The sequence below is a fragment of the Argiope bruennichi genome, chromosome 7 (assembly GCF_947563725.1).
Source record: "Argiope bruennichi chromosome 7, qqArgBrue1.1, whole genome shotgun sequence".
Classification (NCBI taxonomy): Eukaryota; Metazoa; Arthropoda; class Arachnida; order Araneae; family Araneidae; genus Argiope; species Argiope bruennichi.
In genome coordinates, this window is record NC_079157.1 from 72782059 (window position 1) to 72804780 (window position 22722).

The 22722-nt window shown below is 28.5% G+C and overlaps 1 protein-coding gene across 1 annotated transcript; it reads left to right on the forward strand.

The window, feature by feature from the left end:
- The first annotated feature begins 12970 nt into the window (after positions 1–12970).
- On the forward strand, positions 12971–17459 carry LOC129975429 (nose resistant to fluoxetine protein 6-like). Its single transcript, XM_056088492.1, has 3 exons — positions 12971–13221; positions 14866–15083; positions 17337–17459. The coding sequence occupies exons 1-3, from the start codon at positions 13062–13064 to the stop codon at positions 17457–17459; spliced, it is 501 nt and encodes a 166-aa protein (XP_055944467.1). The 5' UTR covers positions 12971–13061.
- The last annotated feature ends 5263 nt before the right edge of the window (positions 17460–22722 follow it).

Sequence of the window (22722 nt, forward strand, 5' to 3'; positions counted from 1 at the left end):
CATCTATTATTTAATTTTCGCTTTATTCTAACTTCAATTTTTAATTCGTTTTGTAAATATACAATATTAAAAAAAAATAATCCTTTTTTAACACTCGACTGAGAAGAAAATCACATTACTTGATGAAACAATGAAAACGGCTTGATTATTAGAATAACAATTTAATCTACCGTTAAGAATGAGGCAAGAATATTTTTTTAAAAAAATTGATAAAATTCTAGAAATATGTGTGCGGCAATTAAATTGGGTCGTTGAAAAGATAATTTTTCGAATTTGAGATGAAATAAAAATTATTTTTCTACTGTGATATTTTTGGAAGTTATCACCGAAAACCGCCAAAATTTAGCATAATTTTAATCAATTAAAATTTCAATAAAAAATGCCCCTAGGTGCAATTCTCACCCTCCAAAATATATATGTGTGAAATTTGGTAGTTCTAGGTCAAATTATCGGGTCGGTTGAACGCCAGCACACGCACTCTCACACACATTCATCTTTATTAGTAGTATAGATTCTGCTTAATTTTAAAACGAAGATCGTATTGAAATATCTTTATATTAAAAAAAAAAGGCTCATTCAAAATCTTTTTAAGTTCCTGTTTTAATAGCAACTAATTCAACATGGATGGAAAACTACTCCAGTTACAAAATATTTGGAAACTTCTCCGAAAATTGCGTTTGAACATAGGATTAACATTCAAGAAAACGATTCTGCAACTATTGCAGGTATTAAAATTAATTGCAGAACTCTTGCAAGTTTAACTGCTATACTGACTTGACAGAATCAAATTATTTCTCATTAAAATTCATGAGGGATAACAGAAACATTCAAGGTGAAAGAGGGTGAAAAAAGCTTTGGAACTGTCAGAAAATAGATTTTCAATCCCTAATTTCTTTTTCTTATGAAATTTTCTATGATCTGTTTCATTAAATTAAAGGATTTTAAAACTATTTCCTTATAATCATTGAAACAATATTTATACAAACATATAAGTAAAGACACGCATTTCAGTACAGATAGTAAATCGTACAGACGTCAGCAATGACAACAATTCAGAGTTAATATAATATTTAATTTCACATTATTTTAACAGAAATATATTCGCCTAAGCCTAATGTCATTTTAATAGAAAATTCAAAAGATCAAAGAAAAAAATGAATTACCGACGAATTCAAATTAAAAATGTCCCTATTAGTCGTCACTGTAAATAAAATCCTTTGGATATTTTCTGAAAGTTGAAAAATAACTAGATAAATTTTAAGAAACTAAGAAAGATGATATGGTTATCATTTTTAATTAATTTTTTTTGACATTAAAAAGATTAAATAAATATTTCCCATTTCTCTCGACACACTAGCCTCACACAACTAGCGCCCAATGTATTATAACTCCTGTAACGTACTGTGAAACTTTCTGTTAATTCCAGAAATTGACACTTTCATTTTCTCCTAATTTGAATCCTCTCCATGCAGCCGGGTTATTTCTGTTATTTTTAAAATAAAGTTTAATAACTAGAAATTCGTCTCTTTTTTTTTTTTCTTGGTTTAGTGCATGCGCAATTCGAAAAATTGTTATGATCTAAAAATAATATAAATCACTTTCGGTGATTGAAAATTTTTCGTGATATATTTTTATGCATTTGATTACCGTATAATTGTTAGCCTTTATCATCTTTGCATTTGTCGAATAATAATACTGATTATTTAATAAAATATGTGTCTACTCAAGAGTATAGATAGATATTTAAAATAGTAATATGAACTATCTATTTACCAATACAAAAATAACTTACATTTTTTATCATTAATAAAAAAAGTAAGTTAGTGATACAGTATACCTCTCTTTTCATAAAATATACCTACTTTTGACGAATATTATATTCACATGAAAGAAAATCGGCATTTTTGTTGAATAAAAAACAAAGTTTAATGATTTCAGAGACCCAAAAAGATTTTTATTTCCTTAACTAAATTATTTCACCTAAATATAATAAAAATATATTTCATAGAAATACAGACTTGAAAAATAAAATTTCTCCGTCTCCTTTTTAACCGTAATAAAATGTTGCCAACGTGCAGAATAAGATATTGAGTGCAGACTTGGAAAAGAAATCTGCGGGGGGTTGGAGGAGATCGCACCCTTCTTCATGATATTCCTACTTGCATTCATATTTATAACAGTGATTATACAATACTGTTATTGATGTTATTGTAGAAATATCTTATTTTCTTTCATTATGCAAGAAATTTTATTTTGTACTATTTTGCAAATTTATATTAAACAAAAATATGAATAAAAATGATTTTGAAAATCGTGTCTGCTCCTAAGAAATGTCTTTTTTTACCCTTCATGAATTTTTATTAAACAATATTTCACTCTTTTTATTTGACAGTGTGAATGTATGATTAGAATAGAAAAATAATGCAAAATAGGTGGGAAAGTTTCTAAGAAAATTTATAGAAAGCGTGACTGGAAATGTGTTTCGAATCGCTATTTTATATAGATTTTATGCGTCATAAAAACTCTTAAGAATGCTAAAAATCACACTTTAAACTGTAAACACCAGTAAAACACAAAATAGTATTCTAGTTAATCGTGCACTGCATGATTTTTTTTTTTTAATTTTCTGTTGAATGCGTTAAATTTTTTTTAAAAAAGTGGATGCTGGACAAATAGCGTATAAATTTAGCTTTGATGTATTCCTATTTCAAAGTTTTTTTTTAACGCTAAAATCAATTTAAAAACTAAATATTGTTTTCGCAGAATTTCTTTACAGATAGTTTTCCTTTCAAATCAAGTAAATTATTTTGTCACTCGACCATTAAAACAATCATTTATCAAATTAGTCAAAATGAATTGAATTACGGCAAACATAACAATGATACAAATTCGAATCATTGCACAATTTAGAATTAAAATATATGCTTCATGTGATACAATATATACAAAAAATATAAATAATGAATAATAATTTTTCTCTAACAATAACCATTCCCATTTATTTCTTAAACGTAAGTAAACAATATCGAATATAAGTAAATCTTTGAAGCAGAATTTATGTTTCAATAATTATTTTTCAGGAAAAAATTAAGAATTTTAATTTAGGCAAAATATTCTATATGTAATTTAATTGTCACTTTGTATCATCCAATGTTCTATCTGTATTTAAAGTATTAAAATTTAAATAACTCGAAGGCTTTTCCTCTTACTACGTTCTCTAAATTTTTCCCCATTTATTATATTAAGATTAATTATATCTTAGAGGTGAGAGATGCTCGGAGGATAGAACCAGGGACCTTTTGGTTAGCAGTCCAGTAACGATCCGATTTTACCAAAACTGCTGTCCGGGTAGAAGCGCTGTTACTGGCTTATATGCAATTCACCACAATATCCTTAGGGCACAATTTTTATTTCAAGATTTGTTTTCCCCAAAAAATACTTTTCTTTAAAATTAACCAAACATTTAAGAAAGGCTGGAGAAGAGACAGTAGGGGATAATGTTTTACCCCCCCCCCGTACGAACAGTATTAAAAAATATCACCTTCTCGGTTGTTAAATATAAGATTCAAGTGTGAGCGAAGATGGATATTTCCATTTGTTTCAAAGTGTTAAGGTTTGTTCGTTTCAAAGTATTGAGCAATAAATTCGGAACCAATTTAAGCTCCACGCTTGTATCAGAAATGCTTGTAAACAATAAAGAAGTTTAACCTTGTCTTTAGCCAAGATTATTTATCAGCCTTTGTAATATCGCAAAATCACAACTTGCATTGGAATGGCTTTCCAAACAATGACCAAGAAATTTTACAGTTTTGCTTTATCTAGAAAATTGCTCTTTTAAAGCGAAAGCTGCATATTTTTATATACAATTAATGAACTTCATATATTGGAAATCAAAAATGATCAATTCATATGATGGAAGGCTTGAATAATTTAGAATTTAATTTGTAAATTTCAGTTATGTAGCTGTAAAAATCTCTGTTACGCATTCCTATTAATACAATATTTATTTAGAGGTATTGTATTTAGGAATAACACGTTAATTACAGTCATTATATGTTTGTTCGGTTTAAGATTTTTCCAATAACAGTAACTCCAAGTAGTCGGAAAAGAATATTTTCCTTTTCTAACACCAACAAATTTTACAGTTTAGCTTTATCTAGAAAATTGCTTTCTCAAAGCGAAAGCTGCATATTTTTATATACAATTAATGGACTTCATATATTGGGAAACAAAAATGATCAATTCATATGATGGAAGGGCTTGAATAATTTAGAATTTAATTTGTAAATTTCAGTTATGTAGCTGTAACAATCTCTGTTACCCATTCTTATTAATACAATATTTATTTAGAGATATTGTATTTATGAATAACACGTTAATTACAATCATTATATGTTGGTTCGGTTTAAGATTTTTCCAATAACAGTAACTCCAAGTAGTTGGAAAAGAATATTTTCCTTTTCTAACATTCTGCATATTTCTGTGATAGACATTCTCAAAGTATTCGCAAATTATATAAACTATTATATGAATTATATAATAGTCTATATAACTTCCTATTTTCCCTATAAAATATTTTCAAATACAATATTATTATTATTTAATATCACTTCAAATCAACTTGGAGTGAACCAGAGGAAGTGGTATGTCCGAAGCTTTCTCATGCACTCAATAACAAATTTTAAAAAATCCGCCAAATATTGGGGAATAATAGTTACTTAAAAGCATATTAGCGTGCTATCATTAGCGGTTTTTAACGATTAATTGCTGGAGTGCGGTTAATACACAAGTAACAAACGACAGAATATGTGGTCTGCTTTTTTTTTATCGACCGTTTGAAGCCAAAACTTGACAAAGAACTATAATTGTTATAATAAAATCGCATACCATATTTTATATATTTTAATCATTACATTTTTTAATTATCGTATATATAGTTTCGTAAAAGTAGAGACTGTCAGGCGGTCAACTTCTTGACAGATTGCTTCGAAATTCGATATGTATCTACAATATATATGTTACATCTGTAAACTGAATTTATTCATCCAACTCTTTTTTTTTTTTTTTTTTGTAATTATCATGTTACTTATCATTCGAACAGCTGAACAGACAGAATTCCTCTGAAAAGATTTTTCTCAAAATTTGATAGAAACTACAAATTTGGTGTTAATACCTCATTGCGGATTAATACTTTAGATGTTAAATCTGTGCAGCAAATTTTATCGATTTGTCTTTGTTTATTGTGCAGTTAACTTATATTCGAAACAAAATATTTCCTCAGAATAGATTCCAATGTAAATTTAATGGATCTCTGCAAATCTGGTATAAAATCTATACATCAAATTTCGTATAGCGTTTATGAGTTATCTTGTTCACAGACAGACAGACAGACAGATACAATTCTAAAAATGGGTTTTTCGAATTCAGGGTCACTAGAAAGTGGAGATTCACCAAAACACGAGTCTAAATTTTTTGTCGATTACAATATATATATATATATATATATATATATATATATATATTGTAGAATTGGAATACGAGAAAGTGAAAATACACTTATTGTCAGTAGTATCCGGATAAGTCTACTGCAATAAGCTCTCACACTGCACTAGCTTAAGAATATGCAACCTTCGACAGCACATTTACAATACACCAAACCTACACATGCAATAAATATGCTAAGGCAGCCAATCTGAAGCTGCGATTTCATGAAGACAAGATAGATTCTAGGCCTACCTCAATTTAATGGTTTATAAAAAATGTTTATAAGTACATATAAATATTTTTATACTTATCAAAAGTATTTATAAGTATACATAATTGCACGTAAAGTTAAAGCTGAGAAGGTAAAAATGAGTATTTCAAAGCTTTTCTTTAAAATTTTGATTAGTATCCTAATTGCAAACTAAGCAAGAGTTTAACGTTTCTCCGCCACAATTTTCACAATTATTACAATTCAAAATTCATTACTCTAATAATTTTGGCATCTTAAATTAAAAAAAAAACATGTTTTGAATGATACTATTTTAATTGTCATATAATTTTTTCCTAAATTCCGACATTCTTTTTTTTTTTTTTAATTTTACACATTTTACTACAATAAAGCTCATCATTACAATAAATTCAAATTCTTTTCATTATTTCAATTATTATATTTAATTACGTAATTTTCTTCTATTTTTGGAAGCTGAGGTAGAACAATTCTATTAATCATTTGAGACGCTTACAAAAGGAAACAGAAGATGAGAATTACATCACCATAACAAATAATGTGCCATTTAAAATTACCTAGACACGTAAGTTTCTAATGGCATTGATGATGATGTCATGGAAATTGTATGATGTCATGGAAATTGTATGATGTCATGGAAATCAACATCATTAGGCGAACTCTTCCTTTCTTAAGAGAATCATAAATGCTTAGTTATGCGTAAGAGATTTAATTTGAATTAAACATACCTAAATGTTTCCGGCAAACTAGAAGGTCACAAAGGTAGCTGATGGAAGGTTCTGATCACTATTTTCTAATGGATAATCAAAAAATAGTCAATAATCTTTCAGCAAAAGAAAATTTTTTGGGCACATGCAAGTATTATATAACGCAGCAGGACAAACAGGAAACTCAAAATCTTGATTGCCTAAAAAAATTAATCGATAGAATCATTTTCATATTATATGTAATAGACAACAAAACGAAAGCCCAGTCAGTAATCGTCAAAAAATCTGAACGTCAATCAACTCAAGATTTTGACGCATCTTCATGTTTCAGACCTCCCTAAGACTGTAAAACATATTTTCGGCATTATGTCTGTCTGTGAACACGAGAACTCAAAAATACCTTAAGCTAGACATATGAAATTTGGTATATAGTCTTTAAACCAAATTTGTAGATTTCTGTCAAATTTCGAGAGAAATCCACTCAGAGCCAATCCGTCTGTACGGTTGTCCGAAAACATCTAAACACGATAAATACAAAACATCAAGAGCCAAATGAATAATATTTGTTACATAGATTTAATATCTAAAATATAAATCCATATTAAATTTTGAACCAAATTTGTTAAAAAGTTAATCTCCTGTAGATTCGTAGTTTGCATGCACGTTAACGTAAAAACTGAAAATCGCAACAATTTGCATAAACGGAATTTATTATACTGGTTTAATGCATGTAACGACTTAGGTTAATGTAATTTGGTGTGCAATCTTGATACTAAAATTGTAGTTGCGTGTCATATTTTGTTTCATTCTGTCGAAAATGTCTTCCAAAATGCTTATTTAATTTTTTTACGCTATGCTACATAGCTGAGAATGTTTATGTCTGTAGTGTTCTGATTTCTTTTTCCCGCCTTCCCAGGGGTAGTGCTGCAATCTCTGACTGTTTGGGTATCAATGAGTAATAGAGAGTAAGAGGGGTTGAGAGAGCACTGTGAAAAAGATAACAATGTGAACTGATTGATTGTAGACAATCAGGTGAAATTGCTCGGTATATTTTAATTGGAGAAAAGAATAACGACTTGTGAAATCTTTAAAATGATTCATTTTAGTTGTTAATCACCTAGGGCTGCAATAAGTAATACTTCCTACGCTATCATACTTGCTTTGCGTTCATACTTGTACTGTACCTTATTGAGAGAATAGTACACTGTAGCGGTTACTGCACCAAATAGGTAATCGCTATGATTTAACTTTAGAAATTAATAACCATATCTTCCTAATCCATTATCTCGCAATAATGGATTTGTGTTATTTTAAAACTCAAGAAATTACCTTTTTAATATTTCCGTACAATTTTATTCTTCAATATTTATAGATTTTTAAAAAATTCATTTAAAACAAAGTCTGTAACAATTTTTTTAAAAATTTTATAATGAAATTCAACTTATCCATCAAAACATTCATCTGCGTATTTTTGGCAAAAAAAAAAAAAAAAAAAATGATAACTGTTTTTTTTTGGGGGGGGGGCATTAATTTTTTAATTTGCACCCAAAGATTGATTCAATTAAATTCATATTTTTCAGTCTAATTAAATAATAAGGTACAATTTTGAAAAAGCGCTTTTTGTATTAATAATTCAACAATTAAAAAGTCAATAAACAGGGAGAACAAGCTGGTCGCCAAAGGAGACTTGTACTGTAGAAAATCGAATATGCATCTCAGACCCCTATTCTTATACCAATTGAACTCAAAACTTGATACAGAACTATTTCCAAGATCACATACTAAATTTTATATATCTAACTCGTTGCTTTTTGAGTTATAGTGTTTATATGCGTGAGAATGTACAGGCCTGTTTGATGGTCAAATCAATGACAGATTCGGTTCAAAATTTTATAAGGATCTACACTTTAGATGTTAAAATTATATACCAAGTTTTATTCATTTAGACTTTTTACATAAGTATCGTTTCACTTGCAATCGGACAGACAAACATAACGCCTCTCCATGCCCCTGCGACTATCATCTCTAAGATTATTTAAACAATTGATTGGACATGGTAGGTCAAACGGGCAGGCAAACCTCCTCTAAAGGGTTTTATTCAAAAAAAAAAAATTAATTAATTAATTTCGAGTAGGCATCATATGCAAAATGCCATCCGCCTAGTCCTAAGCTTTTCGAGCAGTTACGTTATCAGACATACTATAGTCTGTGTATTTTCTGTAGGCGGTTCAAGGTCATATTATTTACTGCGTTACTAGCACCAGACAACCAATAACGAGGTAGAAAATGTGACCTTGAACCGCCTATTGAAAATACACAGACTATAGCAAAATCTCAACGATGTGTTTGTATGACTAAGGGAATTTTTGAAACATGGGGATTAGTCAAATTTTCGAGTACTTTTTTTCCCCCGATTACAGTATTTTTAGTAAATGTTTGCTTCGTCGAGACCCTCGTCCTTATAAGGACAAAGTAAATAAATAAATAATAATAATAATAATAAATTTAAAAAAACATTTCTGCCTATGCAAATTTACATCTTGAGCAAAATTTAAATGAATCGTAAACGAAATAGGATTTCATGCATTTTGAATTTATTACAATAAGCTTTATTTAAATATGTGTGATTCCTTTCCCGAAATTGAATTAAATCTAATTCGATGTTAAACGAATTTCTTATTACACAATAATCAATTTTGTAGCAATGCAGCATCCTTTTTTTTTCCTGTAATATTTGAGGTATAACTATATCCCGAAACGTGGTTTTTAGAGTTGATTCTCATTTGCGTAACCACACACAACTTGTTTTATTGAACGTATTTTTTACTACGCTTTACTATTTTTCTTTTATAATGTATTTCTTCCTGAATGCATTACCGTATTTTGAAAACTCACGTTATGTTAAGTTCGGTTCAATGTATCTGGTGATTACCATAATCGCTTTAGTGTAAAAACATTTTTAGGGTTTTATTATTTTATTGCTACTTTGAGTTACGTTCTCACATAACAAGAAAAAGAATAATAGCAAAACGCAGAATAAATTAAATTAATAGTTATGACAGCATTTCGTTCCGCATATTGTCTAGTTTCTCCATGAATGCCGCAAACTCAATCGTATTGTTCGCAGTTGCTATTCCACTTGTGAAAAATAAATTTGTCAGAAAAGTTTTATGAGAAAGCATAACTCAAATGCTTTTTTCTTTGTATCACAGCAAAATAAAGTAAAATAAATATAGTTATGTAGAAAAAAAAAACGTGAAAGAAATGAAAATGTTTAGGAAAAAACACAGAAAATCGGCACTCGGATTCTGAAAAATAAGAATATGAACCAATGAGAGTGATCTCCTTAAGACTTTCTGACATACTCTCTAATAAAATCGATAGTCCCCTAACTCTTCGCCCTTCGCATAAAATTGCAGGCCTTGGCTATGCTGGCCTAGCGACCTAGCTGGCAAAAGCGAACAATATTTACGAAATATTCATCTTTTGTGTGAATCTAGTATTTTTACTGAATCTATCGTGTGATCTTTGATGATTGTTTCTGTCGATTAATCTCTAGTATGCGATTATATTCCGGTACTCGACAATCGAATTTGAATTTTAGGCTCTTTTTTTCCGATCGATTGAAAACAAACTGTCCTAAAGAATTAAATTTGTAACCACAAGATCACATTCAAAATAATTCATTTCAACGAAATTGGTATTTACAATTACGTTGTTATATATTATCGCGTTTACACTCTTGCAAATGTACAGAAAAATTGATGGTCATCCTTTAACAGATTTGGTTACGAATCTACTCCGGTTCAACAGTTTAGATGCTAAATCTGCATACAAAATTTTATCTGTCTAGCTCTTTACATTTTATAGTTATTGTGTTTTCTTATACTCGGATAATTGGACAGACAGAATTCATCTGAATGTATTTCGTTCAAAAATTAATATAAATAAAAATTAATAATAGAAAAAATGCAATGCCTCATACAAAATAAAATTGGTGATTATTGCCAAAAAGAAACTTTAGCAATAATCACCATTGAAGGAAAAATATTATGAATCAGCATCAATATAAAATAATAAAAATTGCAGACCTCAGCTCATTAGCTTTTGTTACAATCCTCCATTAAAAAAAAATGTAAATAAAGTATGAAGTTTGCATGCTTAGCTTTATTCATTTGCCGATAAATAAGTCGTTTTAAACATTAAAAAAATCTGTCTGAGTTGCAATGTACAAGAAAAGAAGCTAACATCTCGTATTTGATAATGACGCAGGCCCGAAAGGGACAGGGATATTTTTTACTCCGCGCAGTGTTACAGGCAAAGCTAATCAATGAAGAAACATATATACTGATCATTTTAAAATCTTAGGGTCTCTAATCTCCCCTCCCACCGTCTCCAACAAGATCCTAAATAGGAAATTTTGAGATATCATATAATGGACATTTTCTGATTATGAATATTAAATCTCTCTTACAGGATGGTTATAATTAAACTTCCCCTATAAACAGCATCATACAAGCAAACGGATGAACGGATTGCAGCGAAATTTGGTATATATATACGCGAGAGATGCGCTCACGGAATTTCGAAAAATATTTTAGTTCCAAAATGTCCACCAGAGAGTGCTTTTTCCGGAGAAACATTAAATTTTACACAATAAACGCCCAAAACGGAATACAGAAACAATATTAAGAATCCTGAACAAGAATTACGAGTAATAAAATAACCGGAAAAAGCTGTCAATTCTAGGGAAAAAAAAAAAATGTCGAGATTTGCATGCTTGCGAAGAAGAGGAAGCTTTATGTAAAACAGGTTAGGATAAGAAATATTTGCATTCGTTGTCAAGTTTTATGTCGATGTTTCCGGCTGTAATGATGACGGTATCTTGTTGCGACATTGACTAACTTAAAGAACTCCATAACGCTTCATGTGCGAAGCATCACAACTGATCAATTACGATCTGCTGTTGGACACACTGTCCATCGACTTGCAATTGTGCAGATAAATGAGGTGGTCACATGGATCACTTTTCTCTACATCATTCTGGACATGATTAACAATTGCTTCTCTTGTGCAATTTCGTCCTAATCTGTTCTTGTTTCTGCAAATTGAACTGTTTTTCTTAAACAGCGTACTGTTCTTTTTTCCTTGCCTTTACTTAATATGGTTTGATGACAAGGTGATCAAAAACTGGTCAATAATTGTTAATATTGTTTCTGCATTCCGTTTTGGTCGTTTATTGTGTTTCCAGAGAAGACGCCTTCTAGTGGACATTTTAGAACTATTTTTTTTTTCGAAATGTATAATCTATATACCAAATTTCGTTGCAATTTGTTCACCCGTTTGCATTGCATGATGCTATTTATAGGGGAAGTTTAATTATAACTACCCTGTATGTATTTTTTATAATAAGTTAAACACTCATAGCAATTAAATGTGTACTCATGCCTTAAGCTGGAAACAAAGTGTGCTATTAGTAAGTTGTTGGCAAGAACTGAAAAGGAAAGAAAATTGAAACGATCTCATCAGAGTAAATCTTTGTATGTAATAATGAGCTATATAAACAAAGAATGTTAATATTTTTTTAAGTAAATTTCAAAATTATTATTATTATTATTTGTTTATTATTATTATTATTTGCTAAACTTCATTTTTTTTATACAGTGTTACACAAAAATGTTTTTCTTAAAGACTTTTTCCTTTCTCAGATAGCAACAATTGGAATGGAAGACACAGGTATCCATATTTTTTTTCACTCCTAATCATATACAGTCTTGCCTCATCAGAAATTTTAATAGATATGAAGCTGAGACGAGTTATGTCTCTTGGCTTCACGTGTCTCCAACAAAAGGCACCTTCTTTTTTTCTTCAATAGGTGGGATAACAATCGGTCCGTCAACTCATTAAAATGCTACAAAGCATTTTCGTAACAATGTCTTGACCAGAAAAGCTAAAGAAGTTTCCAGAGGTGTGAATGTCTGTTTTTCTTTCGTATTTCTTTATTCCTCTTTGTTAGATACTTCAAAAAAAGTTTTTATATCATTTATTTTCATTTCTTTGCTGAATGAGATCATATTTTTAGCGTCTGAAGTTAAATTTTGAATAAATATATAAAGGATGATTTAAAAACTTTTTATTTGCAAGAAGAGTTGTTAGAAAGCAAATTTTATTCATGTGCATAAAAGGATTATTCTCCCTTTTATTAGTGGAAAATTTCTTTTCATAAAACGTTTTTATGAAATTTTATCAACTTTAATCTAAAATATAATAATATTTTGTTTTTCTTTCATTATTTCTAGGCGTTTTCATTTAAAGGAATTTTTTTGAAATGTTTTTGAGAAGAGAAGAATATATCAATGTACTAATTTTCAAGCCTTCATGAAAGAATTTCTGCATTTTTAATCTTCATGCCATCAATTAAAACTTATACAAGAATTTTAGATTTACGTTCTTCATTGAAAATGCATAATTTCTCAATTTTAAAAATAAGTATAGTAGCTATAATCATATGCAAGGAATATAGTAGAGCAGATATAAGTGTACCAAACTCCAATTTTCTGAAAAGAATTTACACCGAAATCGAATATGGTAAAAATTTTCAAACCATCGAAAATATTACGAAGATGGAAAATCACATCAGTGAATTGATGAGAGTTTTGTTAAAGTATACTCTTCCTTCTGTGATAGACATTATTGACCAGTCTTCAATATCCAATGAGTGTACAGAATCACTAGCAAGGTATATCTCCGATCTTGTGGATGTTAGATCTTGGGCAATGGAAAGTAAGTTATTTATTCAATTTCATCCAAATAAAATGAATCAATTTGAAAATTTCTGAAAGCTACTGTAAACTGTATTTCTTAATGAAGAATTTAAATCCATTATGGTTTTAAATTTTTTTTCTAGAATATTACTTTTTGTTTTGTTTGATGAGATATATAGCAAAAATTTAAAATTTTAAAAATCCTCTATCTTCATGAAATTAATGTTCAGTTCGATTTTTATTAACATCAATTTTATTTCGACAAATAAGCATTTGTTTGTATACCTTTAATGCAAATCTACATTTTTGTCTGATCTTGAAAAAATTCAGCATACATGCTCTTGAAGACACGGAGAGTCATTATCCATTTTTAAGAGTCAGTATCCATTACCCAAAAAATTAACTAAAGTATAGTAATTAAAAATTAAGAAAACTTTCCGTGCTTTTCTGTGTGATATTCTGATAATATAATTTCATACAAATAACATTGTTAAAAAAAAAATTGTGTATTTTAACTGTGTTAATGATACAAATTTATGACAAAATTTTTCTCTTAATTCGATAATTTTTCAAAATTTAATTTAGCAGAGTTGTAATAATAATATTATTATTATTATGAAATTTTAAAAAATCCATTGCTTTTAATCAACTATTGAATCGCTTGACTTTGCAAAGGTTGAAATCAAGATAAAAAAAATTGCTTTCTGTTACATTTATTCCAAAAAATAAAAGTTATACTGAAGATTGAGTTTCATTTACAATTTCATATCGCTTCTATATATTTTAAACTTTTTTTACGCAACTTTGTAATTTACAGTACGTGTCTATGATCAATATTTAAGGAATAAAAGCCGCGGTCAAGGTTTTATATATATATATATATATATATATATATATATATATATATAATGATATTTTAAAACTCTTAATTTGATCCAAATTACTTTCCAAAACGTTATCTTAATTTAGCCCATAGTCACTTCATCTAAAAATATTCTCTTATTTCGTGATCCAATTCCACTTTCGGTTTAATTAATTCCTCTGTAAAAATAATGCGCCATCAGTAGCTACGTATCAAAAGAAAGTGATAACCTTCGGTGCCCTTGAAAAGATGTCAAAGGTCACTATGTGTATTGAATTTGGCGCGTGGCCGGAAATCCCATCTTATATAAGACTAGTGATCATTTGTTCGTCCCTTTTCGCTCTTCCTTATTGCCTTCTGCTTTTATGGCGCACTGTGTCTTCTTGTTAATAATTATGCTTTCGCGAAATGGATATTAAAATTAAATTAAAAATGCAAAATCTCGTCTATGTCTTCAAACCTGCACTCTGCTTCAACCAAAATAATGTTACATATTATTTAGCCGACAGGATTCGAAATCTATTATCTATATATATACATATATAGCAATCTCCCAACATAATGATATATTAAATATATTAAAGCTAAAGCTAATTAAATATATTAAAGCCCTGATATATTAAAGCTAAGTTTTTGGAAGACAATGATTTGTAAATTAAACAGTTTGCATTCATGCACTTTTTCTTAATGCAACTCCGACTCAGAAATTTATCAGAGATTAAAAATATTTCAGTTTTTTAGGACAAATCGACTTTAGGAAAATCGATTCATGCAATTTATAAACATCTGTATTCGTTTCAGTGTTCGATGCAACATCCAAATTACCTTCTGGAATATTAGAAGGTACTTTGGCGGAACTGGGTTCATATGACCAATGCTTGGATATAGAAGTACCATTCCTGAATGAAAGCATTGAATTCCGAGGTCAATACTGTGGTGTTGAAGTGAACCGAATACTATCCAAATCACCAGAAAATTTCTACTTCGGTAATGAGCAAAAAACTCACCCTATGAGTTCTGTAAGTATAAAGAAATTGCGGAAATTTCAGTAATAATATAGTTTTTATAGATGGTAAGACTCAATGAGCTCTGTACCAGAGTAAACAAAAATGAAAGTTCTGTATCATTGTTAATTTAATAGCATATCTTTCTTATTTTAACAAAATCAAAGATCTGATAGTTCATTTTATAAACTCCAGAATATTTATAAGATAATTATCACAATTTAAAATTATTTAACTTCAAAAAATTAATTATAATATAGAAAACTAACTATAGGAAAAAAAATGAAAGAAAGAAATATATTTCCGAACCTTATTTGGAGCTTCGTGAAAAAGAAAATTTTAATTTTATTCATTTTTGCTTCAACATTTAATTTTTAACATCTTTGTAGAGTGAAATAAACATCAAATATGAATTATAGCAATAAAATGAATTTATAAAATTGGATATAAATTAATCCTGAACAAAAAGGCAATGAAAAAAAGAGGCATCAATGAGTTAATTTCTTATCTTTCATTATGGTATTAATGATTGTATAAATTATTTCCATTAATAAAAAAGATGCAGCATATGTATCGGTACGTTTGTGTTTCTCTATGTGTGTTGGCTCTCGACAGGCTAGACTGTTTGCCCCACAGTTCCAAATTTAGCACATATACATTTTAGAGGGTAGTAATGCAAACCTGGGAGCGATTTTTTACAATTTTAGTTAGAATTTCAATTAATTAAAAATTAAACTGAATTTTATCGTTTTTTCACCACACTTATGAAAATATTATTGCACAAAACTAATATTTACAGTTTGAAAATTTTAAAAAGAGTTTTTTTTTTAATATTTCAGAAGTTAATTAATAGTCATGTGAATAAGTTTAAAAATGTCAATTTAATAGCCCTGCAAATTTTCCCTGAATTATAGCATTACAAATTTTTTTTACCTAATTTCCAACAATAGACTACATTGTTGCCCTGAAAATAAAAAAAAATGCAGCATCGAGAAAATAAGAAGATAAATGAACCTGGCATTTGGGTTTTTAATAACGTTATGATATCATGAGATTATACTCCATTAGACGGGTTCATATACACCATTAACAGAACTTATGTGAGGCAATTGAAATCACGCGGAATTAATATATATATATATAATATAATAGGTTTATTCTATCTCAATTAGAATAATTATGCATGTTTGCTTGAGGGAATCAAGTATATCAATTTTTGCATGCCAAATTTAAAGGAAAATGAACAATATTTCTAAAGAAGCAGCTAGTAAGTATATAAGACTGTTAAAATAGCATTGCTTTAATATCTGATAATTTGATGCAATTATGAACATAAAACTATATCTCAGCTATTTAAATTAAATTAAGTCGAACCAATAATGGAACTACTTAATGGAATCGAACTCCTTAACATCATAATTAATAGGATACCAAAAGCGACAAATCATTTTATAAATGTGAAGTTCTTTATTGCAAACAATAAAAATGTGAATTAAAGCATGAGAAAAACTTTTCTAATGAGGTTACCATTCATAAAGCCATTAAAATATTCTTCCGATATTAAAAAAAAATGAAATTTATCGTCTTTCGGAGTAACAGACAAGTTATGGTGCAGTAATGGTCTTTAAATTTTCGAAGGCAAGCTACAAACAAATAAACAAATCGGAAAACAGACAACTTATAAAAACCTAAAACCTTAAAGACACATAAAATATTTTTTTTATAAAATATGATTATAGTTTTCTCCAAATGACTAGTGGTAACAATTCGTAAAACAATTTTTCCCTGCTTTTTTTCATTTGTTTCTTTAAAAGGATATCTTCAAGGAACAATAAAAATATCAGAAACTATGAACTATATTACAGACACCATTTGTAAATTAAAATTAATGCTAAAAAATTTTTGAGAAAATAAAACATTTTTTAATCTTTTTATATGCAAAAATAATATATTATTTTAGTTTGTTGAATGTAGATGAAGAGAGAAAAATTTCTACGGTACCTTATTTTAGCAATTTTTTTAAAAAAATAAAATAATTATTAATTAAATTGAAATAGAAAATTGAAAAAGGGAATTTCAGGAAAATAGCTTTGAAGTGCAATATTTAACATTATCCAAATATTTTTTTTTTGCCAAATTTTGATAGTTCTCGACATTTAAGTTATTTCATCAGCAAACGACCGCATTCTTGTACAAAAATTCTTAACTATTAAATAATTTTAATTGAAATCTGTTAAATTAAACTTGTTCCTCATTCTTTCCCATCAGATTGGAAAATTTATTGAAGACATGGGGTCGGTATTCTACTATTCAAAGTTCCGCTTCGGTTTGTGTGTGCCATCAAAATGTTCACTCCCAGACATGCAGCGAATAGCAGTGGAAAGTATATAGAACTTTATTTCAATGTTATTTAATTTTAAAATTTCATTTTTCAATCAAAAATATATTAATATTTGGAGAGAATTTAAGTGCTCTTATGTCTAAAGATATGTTTTGATGGTTTTAAAATTCGTTATATATTAGTAGAATAGGCAATATACAATGTGCTTCTAATCCTGTCCTAATAGTTAATTTCTAACCCAGTAGAGATAGGCTTGCAATTGGTAAACATCTTTTAATTGATGAAGTACTTAAGTTGTTTATGCTACTCAAAAAATCGCAAGCTTTAATTTTCATATTGTCTTCTTTTCATACTATCCACCTTTCATTTTGAACAAAAAAACGATTCCATTCTTTTACAATAAAAACTGCGATTAAAAACTGAGCCATAAAACTTTGATTTTGAGAGCTGCCCTCTGATTGGTTGATCTTCGAGACAGCCTTTCAAATGGTCTAAAATATTCTAAAAAGAGATATCGAAAATTCATTTTTCATTCAATTTTAGTCGTCGTCGAATAAATTTTTTTTATATTTAAAACGTTAGTATTTCACGAATGTTTTACTAAATGTAACTGATAGGATTCAGAGAGATAAAAATTTATGTTTCGTAATTGTTTTAGCATCATATTTACTGTCTCAAATAATAAAATACAACCCTTGAGTCATTTAAAGCGTTTGTCCAAATGAAAGTATATACCTATCTCTAATGATTTAGAAATTTTCTATTAAGTGGTCATCCTGTGTATAAAATACGTAACTGGCATTTTCTGTATTTTTATTTTCCAGTGCTTCAGAAGAGGTGCATAAATTTTTATCGGTTGACTCAATTTGAAAGGAGATTTCCTGCCTTTCAGATAATTATCAATATTTATTCTGATATTCGGATTTAGCTCTGTGTAATATGCAGAGCTACAAAATAATACCAGTACTAAAGTGCTGATAAAATGCTCCTAAAATTTAATATAAATCTAAGAGAAATAAGGTTAAAATCCTTAATTAAACAAGAAAAATGACCCCATCTAGACAGACTGCTATCGTGTTAACAATATCTCAGACATGATTTAATGCTTGTTGTCTTTGTGCCATCCACTATTACGGAATTCTCTCTCTTGCTAACCTTTCTTTCTTTGCAGTGGGATCTTCTCTATCATTGGTGTTCATGAGCATTGAAATCAAAACTAATCAATGCAATTGGATAAAAACAAATAATGATCCACTAATAGAACAAAATGGAATGTTAAATTAAATTTAAAAAAATGCTGAAAGAATGTGTTAGCAATAACGTCTAACTGATCTGTAAAGTGAGAATGTAATGAATCAGTGCAAATATAAAACATTAAAGGCTGCAGATCTCAGCTATTTGATCTTTGCTACAATCCAGCTTGAAAAAAATGTATGTCCAGCATGTAAATAATGTATGAAGGTTATGATCCCATAAAATTTTTTTATTTTGTAATTAATAATTAGTCACCAGACCGTGCGCTTTATGAAAACATTTCTAATACAAATATATATACTTAATTCTAATTAAATCTATATTTAATTTAACAAAAAAAGTCTTATCACTTATTGACCAATGGTAATAGTTGAATATAAACAAACCGCCGGGCGAAAATTTTCCTACTGCTTCTTTGAACGTTTTTATTGCTGCATTTATTTCATTTAACTAATCAATGGAGCTGCAAAATATTATTAGAAGCAGCTGCTCGCCTGCGGAATATATTGCAAACAACTGATATAGATTTTCGAACTCTAGTCATTCATCAAACATTTAACTTCTCTGCTTAGAGAAGATCATAAAATTTAATAATGTGCATGGTTTTAAACATACTAAATTTATTTTAGGATTTGATTTGTAAGGCAGCTTATACAGAGATTTTGATGGTTTTCATAATTACTAACGAAACTGATATGGTTTTCAAATGATGGCCTAATGTCCGAATTTGTTAATGCCAAATTAGAAGATGATATTTGCATATTCAATACTGGAGTTACCCAATAGAATGGGAAAATTTTGAACTATGTCTTATGTTACAGATTTCGTTGGGCAATTATATTATAGAATATGAAAAAGAAAATATGTACATATAATTTTTATATTAGAATTTCCTTTAAGAAAAACACGATGCACAAGAAGGTAAATCTTGATAACATAAGATAGAATAAAGTCATTCCCTGAAACAACTTTGGATCGCAGTCGGAAGTCATGCTGATCATCGCTATGACTAATGGTCAATTTCGTAAAAAAAAAAAAAAAAAAAAAAAAAAAACTGTTATTAAACATAACTATTTATTGAAGCTTTCAATATAATATAAAAAAAAACTACCTAAGCTCTTTATTTACAAATATATTTTCAGAAAAGTATGGAAATAAACATAGAAAAAAATAATAAAATTGATGTTTCCATGTATGATTAACTTGTCAGAAGATTAAGATTTATGTGGTTCCTATTTCTGCAGCTATCCGGTAACTGTTACTGCGTAAACCGATCTTTAAAAAATCAGAATCTTCATTATATAAAAAAAGAATGGAATACGGAAAGTCTTCAACATGACCGCATGACCATTATTTACATTTTAAATCTTCTTGTAAGAGCAATACTAATAAGTCACATGTTTTAGTTATTTATTTATAAAAAAACAAAGAAAATTTTTGAAGTTGATTTATCTATTGAAATACGGCGAGGAAATATACAAGTCGTCATAAAAATAAAATAATAGTCTAGCTAACCTGTCAAATTTCGCAAGTAGTTCCTTTTCACGTCTTTCTTTTTTCTCTCTAACAAAAAAAAATTTTTTTACCATGAAAGAAAAAAATGTATTATTCAAAAGATAGTTCACGAACAATTGTTTTAGTTTTTAAACTATGCTTAAACAAAGACTAGAATAAGCGTCTGAAAAATTTTATTGCGTTTGTTTGATGTTCTTTTATTTATTATTTTTGAATGAAGGTGAAAAATAATAGAAAGAATAAGATATTATAAAAATACATAAAAATGATAAAACAAAAAAATTGAATTTTAAGATGAATTGTAGCTATAACTGTAGTTCTAAATTCGTAAATCAATTTTCCAACGCAAAACATTTCTTAGTTATACAATGAACATAAAACTGAAATCACACTAAACATATAAAAAATGAAAAACATGCCTTAATTTTCTTCTATCAAGGCTATGGTGTTTCTTTGATGCTACGATTAAAGCAATGTGTTTTAGCACGTATTTCATAAGTCAAACTACTATTAAGTGCTTTTATGTAACCCAATTGTGGTTCAACCAATAAAGCTGCAGCATACGCTACCATTTCAAATTTTTTTTCAATAACTTTTCAATTTTTTTTTCTTTCTTTCAAATTCTATGTTTTTTTTTCTAGTGTCCCTATTCTTTAACAATATTTCGATATTTTGTGCTTAAAAATATTTGTTAATCTGTTTTTATAATCGAAAATATTTGATGGAGCGAATTCAAAAAAGCGTAGCAAAATGCAGAATTGTCCTCATGCATTTGAAAATTATGTCAAACGAAGTTTGTTAATCATGATAACATGATTGCAAGGTATATTTTGTACTTCATTTGATGACGGAAGAACATACGCTAAGCACTTGGTGAGGATAAAATTGTGCATTGAAGAAAGGTGGTACAACCAACCATCTAACTCTCCGACCCGCCCTAAGGCACACGGATTAAAACCATAAAACTGAATGACCGGACCGCCGCAACAGCAATTGGCGGGAACTGTGGTTGAGTCCTAAGGGGCGCCACTGGCCACGGTACAACCCTCCCCGAAGGAAGTACGTCCCGTCATCGATGGGAGGAGCCAGATCCCCCACCTATTAGTGTACCCTCCAGGGTGGCGAGATCTAAAAGAAAGGTGGTACAAGCCAAGAATGAAAATACTAGGACTTCAAAGAAGATATCCAATCATAAAGATAATTAAGATAGACTTGCCACAGAAACAAAAGCATCAAGGATAATTTATTCAATTTCAAAAATGAGGATACTCGCATCTCTCCCGTGAGAAAATAATGCATGCCATTTGTAGTTTCTGGAACTAGATTTCCTCAAGGTGGCATGAGGCAGTGACTCTGCTTTATAAATCGTTGCTTGACCTAATATAGTTCTGGAAGTTTAAGTAATTTTTAGATGTATAATTGAGCTTTATTCGTTTTTCTTTTTAAAACATAAGCAATTTTTAAAAAATAGAACATTTTCTGTATATTACAAATGATTTATGTTTGAATAATGGCTGGTTAACAAGAAATTCGCCTTGCTTATAATTTACCTAGAATACTCACGTGTATTTTTTTCATTTGTTTAAAAATTAGAGAATTGCATATATTTTGACCAAAAAGGATATAGAATAAAGATTATTTACATAAAATGGAAAAGAGATGATGATATATTCTCGAAAATTGCGTTCTTGTACAGAATCAATAAATACTGCCTGATTTAAAGGATATTTCACTGTTCTGATCGGAATATAGTAATCTATTGAGTCAGGTTTCAAACAAATAAATTTAAATAAAGCAAAAAAAAAATTAATCTTAATGCAGGATTAAGTATATTCTTTCATTTGTTCAATTTCATACCAATGTCATTAAAAAAATGCATAAACCACTATGGAAGGCAAATATATAAAGAATTAATTGAATGAAATTAACATATGTGCAGTCTAACTCTTATAAATCTCTTTCTAGTTGCCAAAACGATTAAGATGGAAGTTCTAATACCTCAATGTTATTTTAAGAAAACTGTAGAACTGGAAACTATTCATATTGCTGTCTTGTATGTATAGCTAGTTACCATCCTATTTCTTCTATTTCTTTTTTTAAAATGCTGATTTATATTTTAGAATTTATTTCAATATTAAGTATTCAAATGTTTATTTAATACTTGAAGTAATTATTAATATTAAAGATAAATATTTTTAGCATCATCGATTATTAATTATATAAATATAATTTTCGTAAATAAATATGGAAGATTTTTTAATAAGAACCGAGACTTTATTATATTAGATTTATATAATTATTTCACAATGCAAATTGTTAATAATAATAAGCGTTTTTCAAAAAGCATAATCAAAAAATATTTTAATTATTAATATTAAAATAAATATTTTAATATAATTTGATAAAATATAATATTTCTTTTAATGATAAATAATAATATAATATTTATAATAATAAATATTTTCAGATTTATTTTACTATAAGCATAATTTTTTCAAATCTGCTCTTACTGAATAATTGTATTTGTAAAATAATTTTTGTCTT